The sequence below is a fragment of the Monopterus albus genome, unplaced genomic scaffold (assembly GCF_001952655.1).
Source record: "Monopterus albus unplaced genomic scaffold, M_albus_1.0 scaffold54.1, whole genome shotgun sequence".
Lineage (NCBI taxonomy): Eukaryota > Metazoa > Chordata > Actinopteri > Synbranchiformes > Synbranchidae > Monopterus > Monopterus albus.
The window spans coordinates 935,462-942,155 of NW_018127934.1; the positions used below are offsets into that span (position 1 = coordinate 935,462).

At 37.8% G+C, this 6,694-nt stretch overlaps 1 protein-coding gene across 1 annotated transcript; it reads left to right on the top strand.

Annotated features, from left to right (window-relative positions):
* Positions 1 to 776: 776 nt before the first annotated feature.
* On the top strand, positions 777 to 1,695 carry LOC109961424 (major prion protein homolog). The gene is made up of 4 exons (XM_020602203.1): positions 777 to 871; positions 987 to 1,060; positions 1,171 to 1,221; positions 1,332 to 1,695. Exons 2-4 carry the CDS (start codon positions 1,004 to 1,006, stop codon positions 1,509 to 1,511), a joined length of 288 nt encoding a protein of 95 aa, XP_020457859.1. The 5' UTR covers positions 777 to 871; positions 987 to 1,003; the 3' UTR covers positions 1,512 to 1,695.
* Positions 1,696 to 6,694: the final 4,999 nt, after the last annotated feature.

Consider the following 6,694-nt stretch of genomic DNA (forward strand, 5'->3'; position numbering starts at 1 on the left):
GAACAGATAGGCGACTGAGCATTGACCTGCCTGGGAGGAGAGAGTGGAGCCACGGTCCGGAGGAACAGTCCATGGTGGGAACACAAAACAGTAGCTGGCTAGGGAATAAATACATACAAAACTACGAAAGAGCACAGAGGAAAAAATGGCCTAGAGACTAGAACGAACTGGCAAGTGACTGAGGAGTGAAACCGGGTAATATAGTGAGCAACCTAATCAAGTGCAGCTGGTGATAAGGGAGTGAGGAACAGGTGAACGTGATTAGTGTTAATAGGCAAGAGACAGTAGGAAAGGTGAGGGAGGCCAGAGCGGCCGAGCAAACCTGACAACTTGATGAATATAGGATAATAGAACTTAATGATGTGAATGTAAATTTGTGAGGGAATACTGTATGTTGCCTATAGATGTTTCCCCTTTTTATATTTCATTCTTATTTCTCTTTTGTGATTATGGGATTAATTGTATTTTATTCTACATTGTAATGTTTGAGTACTATAGTGTATATTAAGGCTGCATGTGTTTATGTTACGTTCAGTAGCTCTAACCAAGTGATGAGAATTTATGCAACTGTTTCATAGAGCTTGAGACAAATTAGTTGAGTATAATATATGATACCTGAACTAATAAACAAATGGTACATCTAATACCATCTAGGTGTGTCTCTGGTTATTACCTTACCAACCTATTTCCTCACCTTGACTTGTGAAGGTGTAAGGTTTCCTAGTAACTGCTGTTTCCTAACAATACTCTTTGCAAACAGGATTAAATCCACTCCTGTAACTGTATATAAGAAGAGCTCACTGTTCAGAACATTACCATCACCTCCTTGACCATCTGTGAGACTGGTTGCAGAAGCTGTGAAGACTTAACTGTAAATATAATATTATTGTATTGTTTTTTTTATATTTTCTGTGTGAGGTTTGTGAGATGGTGATTTTGATGGCATTTGTCAGCACTAACCCTTAATATTGTTATTTTTTCAACAGGTGTGATCACTGAAACCATGCTGAAGATAGCTCTTGTGCTTGGATGCCTCCTGAGCCTTGTGCTGGCTAATCCTGTAAGTGTGACAAAGACAGCGTTGCTGTTCTTGTACTGTAATATCTATTCAATGATTTACAACCTCTGTTTTTTTTGTTTGTTTGTTTGTTTTGCTGTTGTTTTTCACAGATTAACATGATGCCTAAGCGCGTTGCACGTTCAAATTCTGGCTCCTCTGAAGTGAGTTCCTTCCTTTATCCCCCAGGCTTCAAACATTCAGCACAGCTGACTGTCTATTAGAACTGGTAGAGGATCAACACTAATACTAAATTTTTCTCATTTTCCCACAGCGTCGTCCAGGTTACGATCCCAGTCGCCAGTATCCGTACCCGTACCCTCCTCAGTATCAATACCCTCCTCAGTATCCAAATTTTTCTCCATATCCAAACCCTCCTCAGTATCCAAATTTTTCTCCATATCCAAACCCTCCTCTGTATCCAAATTTTCCCCTGTTTCCATCGCTGTTCTAGCTTCCTTCGGCTCCTCAAGCAATAATAGACTGCTACTGCACCACTTACTACAATTACTACAGTTCCAGCTACCACTACTGCATCTGCTACTACGCTGAATCTGAAATTCAACCAGAGATCAACAAGTGAATGAAAACCAGAGGGGAATAACATTGATTTCTGAGAGGTTCCAATATGTGGACACTTTGTTTTCTGTAACATCTGCTAAATAAACTACAGAAATGCTAAACATGTGGACTAAAGATTGTTGTGTTTTTTGAAACCAATGTGTAAAAAAAACAATAAAATTCCAATTCCAGCATAAATAATGTATTTTTCATGTTGAAATACTTAGTTTCACATTGAGCACTGGTGGAGGACACATGGTACAGTACGATTAGAAAATAATAATAGAAATAAAAGGTACTGGAAATTCTACATTAAACCTTGTAAAGATACACTTAAATCCTAAAATTTGCTTACACCACACCAGATCTCAGTATGTCAAACAGTGAATAATGGCTGATCATGTTCTTCCAATACAGCTCACATTACAGTCAAGTACAGTAGTTGGCAAATGGTCTTATACTTGTATAGCGCCTTTCTATGCTTTTACAGCACACTCAAAGTGCTTTCACATTATTTGGGCCATTCACCCATTCGCACTCCCAAGCACTCACACACCGGTGACATCACCGGGAGTACAGTGTCTTGCTCAAGGACACCTCGACATGTTGACTGGACAAGCCAGGAATCAAACCACTAATCCTCCGGTTAGGAAAAGACCCGCTCTACCTCCTGAGCCACAGCCGCCCCCAAGTAGAGCATCACAGTGATCATGAGGGTTTTTTTTTCTTAGTGTGAATTTCTTAGATTTTTGGCCACATCGGAGCAGCACAAAAAGCTATGAAAAGAACATTGCCACAGTAACACCTAATCAAATCGAACAGCACTATCACCATTTATTTGAATTTGTGTCAACCTGATTAATGTAAGTCTAATATGAACTCTCTTTAAGCTGCATTTTAATCCCCACCAACCCCTCACAGAACTGTATAGATCTTGTGTTTCTATTGTAAATGCTCTTTTGTGGGTAGTTGCTAACATTGTCTATCTGTCTGTGGCTCACTTCTTCCTAGTGAGAAAGAACATTTCAGATAACCAGAAACACATTCTTCATGTGGGACAAATAGCATCACATTCGTCATGCCTGTGTACTGGGCTTTCAGTTATGTCGAATATTATCCACAGCATCAATTGCAATTGAATTCTTACTAGGAAAAAAAAACACATTTAAGATATTCATAACCCACTTGTCATTATTTTAATTTCAGATATCCAAATTCTGAATATCCAAAATACACTGTGACCAGCAAAAATGTCAGTACAAAGGTCCACAGTATGTATTATATATAGTATTGTATGACTAGTAAAAATGTAATTTCAGATATCTTTAATTAAAACAGTGACTGGCATTATTACAGTTGCTGATATCCACAAATATACTGTAATATCATTTTTTCATTTTGGGGAGGATATCACAACTGAACTCTAGACATCTAGTATGAACAGCTCGCTGTTCAGAAAAGATTTTTGTTTTTTACATCCAGAGCAAGCAAACATACAGTAATGCTTTCAGTTACTTCATATGATTGATTATTAAGAAATGTCTGGACAATTGTTTGTTTGTCTGGTTTTAATGATATTGTTACATTGCAAAACATATCAGGTACTCTTGTGTCATCCGTGGTTGGCTGATAAACACAAATACGCCAGACTGAACGCTGGTTCTGCACTATTGGCAAATATTGCCACACTGTTTGTGTACAGCAACTGACAAAACATTCAGTAAATAAAGACAAATTTTACATGTGGTAACAGGATGAACCCGATCAAGAGGAGGATTGTTGCATTTAGCTGCAGCAGTGATCGTTATATGACAAAATGTTTTACTAACTTTTAGAGGTTAAATTAAGAAACACTCAAAATGAGAATGTCATTAGGACACAATTACTGTTTATTTACTTTAATTGCTATTTTAACAACCTGGAAGAAATAGGGATGAAATTAAAATATATTAGAAATAAGTGGTGTTTCTCTGGTGATGCATTTTCACTTCAGTTTCACACCAGAGACAAAACACCACAATTAGAATTTTTATGCTTTGATAAAAATAGTGGAGGTTTCCTGACGACAAGACACGAGTTTTCTCCGGCCTGATGAGCAGTGGGAGGCTGCACAGTGTTACCTGAGTCATTTCCTTGTAGAAGGACACATTTTATATCACCAGCAGCAAAGATAGTTCCTTTGAATAAATTGAAAAAAAGGCCTGCAATGTAATCACAATGGGAGCAGGAGGGCACTGGATGGAAATTTAAAACTTCATATTTTAAAAACTATCAATACTAAAATCTTTTTTTTGGCGCCAGCCTCATAATTTAATACAGATGTGAGAGTGATTTCAACACATTCTGTCATGTTTCAAGTCACTTTTGACTTTTTAACAACATTACAACCACAATCTTTTTCTAATATTAATCATCAGTCATGATAATCGAGCTTTTCTTGCGAGCAAATACCGCATGATCATTTGAAGGACTCTTAGAAGAAATATAACAGGAGGTCCTTTAGGGTTTTTCACAGATGCCGTGTATAAACACTTTTTCAAATTGGCAGACAGATTAATTCAAAAACCTTCCCTCTTTACACTGATACAGGACACACCCTAATTCAGGCACTGTCAGTTTGCTCTAAACATTGAAGTAGTATATAAATATAATTTCTGAGAGACAGGATTGACCGTGAAGCATGAAATTGTTTGACTCCTACATGAGCTATAAGTTGTTTGTTTTATACATCTGAGTTTAAAAACCTGTGCAAATGATGTCTGCCCCTCATTAGGAAATTAAAACTTTTTAAATCACTACTGTAAGTAGTCAGAGGAAAAATATCTGGATGACACAGGTTGTACCATTTAATGACTGCTGTAGAGGAAATGAATGAGGTTTGCCACAAGTAAATAAGATGATTACAGTATTTGGAAAGGATTGAGCAAGTGTTGTTTTGCAGGTGGAACTTTAGTTCCAGGTGAATGATACAGTATTACTGTTTCGCAAGTGTGGGAATCATAAACAGTACATCTATCTTTTATAACTGACAGCAAGTATTTGAAATTCCCTTCTAAAAATAATTGTGTACAGCATGTTAATAATAAAATCAAATCCTGTATTCTTTAAACAAAGGGAAGTGTAGTGTGTGTATGTCTGTGTGAGATCAGCTGTTAACTTAGCTCAGAATGTATCAGAAACTATTATATCTATCAGGATTACAAGCAGGATGTGGATACACAGTCTAGTTGGGTAATGAAACTGTGTTCACGCCTATTTTGGTTTTGTCTCCTGAGGCTTCCGTGAGCCTGACCATGTCTGAGGTGAAGTGTGAGAGCAATGTGGACACGCAGAGGCTGTTTAAAAGCTATTGACACGCCTTAAAGGGACCAGCTTAAAGTTAGAATGAGACTACACAAGTCTAATATTTGATTTATTAGCAGGTTGTTTACACTGTACAGCGTACCACAGGTACTTCTAACAGTCCATTTGAGCTGCAGTTTGAAGCCAAGATGAAGCTTTTTCTTCTGGTGGTTTTCTACTTGGTCAATTCCTCTGTTGCTGTAAGTACATATAAAAACATTACATGCTCTTTTCTTACTATGATTTGTGAGGTTGCTAATACAAAAAAAGTATTATAATAAATGTTTTTTTGTAGAATTGTCATCATCATAGAAGTTATTCACACGAGGTAAGAATGATTTCTCATCACTATAGCAGTGAGTCTGACAGTAATGAGGTAAGAATAAAAATGACAGTTCATCGGTGATGAGTGTATTGCAAAACAACCTTGCTTTTTATTAATGTTTTTTCTAAATATTTCACTGTGTTTTTTTGTCTTGCCGAAGAGACGCTATCCTTATCGATGGGTTTGGCCGCAGCCACCTTGCTGGCCTTACCGATGCTTTTGGCTGCAGCTGCCTCGCTGGCCTGTGGTTCCACTGCCACCACCTCCTGTGCCACCACCTCCTGTGCCACCACCTCCTGTCCCACCACCTCCTGTCCCACCAAATCCACCCACAATCCCGAAGCAAACCCCAGCCCCTGCCACTCCGCACCCACGAGGAGACAACAGATGAACTGTGGTGATCTACACAACAGCTGACTGACTTATTGTACTTTCATCCTCCAGTGTTGTACTGTCCTTGTGTGTTTTTGATGTTTGTGTTTTTTTTTTAAGGATTTGAAATTCATGACCACATTATTATAGATTTTTTACAAAAGTTTAAATGTATTTGCATGTTTTCACATTTCACTATGCATTTCTCTGTAAACTACTTTCATGTTTATCACTTTTCATATCATATAATGCCTCAGTCCATAGAAAAACCTAAAGAATGTAGTGGGATAATGTGATTTAAAACATAGAAAATAGAGAGGGAGGCATTTTGTCAAGCTGTAATTATGAGTGTTGTTGGAGGCTGGTCTAGACGCCTATGGGAGGATCCTCACGTCACGCCTCTGTAATTCCACTCAGTGCGCACACACATCACAATCGCTGGATCAACACAACTTAAGGAAGGGATGAGTGTTGAACCTCTAATAGCTGATTCTGCTTCATCAGTGAAGTCTGTCTGTTTGCACTTTTTTTATCATGACTCCTAAAATCTTTTGACCAGTATCCCCCCCACTACTACACTGCAGCTCAACTCTCTGAGGCAAATACTGTATGTACCACTGCACTAACATTCTCACAAATATACACCTATATCTTTATATACAACAAAATCACAATTCTTTATGTTTTATACTTGAGCCCAGTCACTGGGTTTTGCACAGCTAGTCTTATTTCCTTTTTTTTCTTGTGTCAGTGTCACTTTAGCTTGTTTAATGTAAACCAGCCATACAACATGCAGAGGCTGGTATAAACCAATGCCTTTGAATCCTGAACTGGTTAATATATTCTGCATGTTTTATAATTTGTATTTGGTGGTTTTGAGGGTTCTGAAAATTAAATTTTACTTTGACACAAGAGCTTAGTGATAAAATATACTTTTATCATGCATCATGGTGGCCTCTGTCTATTTGTAGACACTGGATGACCAGTATGTGGCAGAAATGGAATGTGTTGACTGCCTTGTTACAAATAATCTAAAA

Bases quoted from the DNA above. Each gene is read 5' to 3' on its own strand.
- LOC109961424 (XM_020602203.1), top strand. From the start codon at position 1,004: ATGCTGAAGATAGCTCTTGTGCTTGGATGCCTCCTGAGCCTTGTGCTG. The intron at 1,061-1,170 runs GTAAGTGTGACA...TGTTTTTCACAG, and splicing joins GCCTTGTGCTGGCTAATCCT to ATTAACATGATGCCTAAGCG. The intron at 1,222-1,331 runs GTGAGTTCCTTC...ATTTTCCCACAG, and splicing joins CAAATTCTGGCTCCTCTGAA to CGTCGTCCAGGTTACGATCC.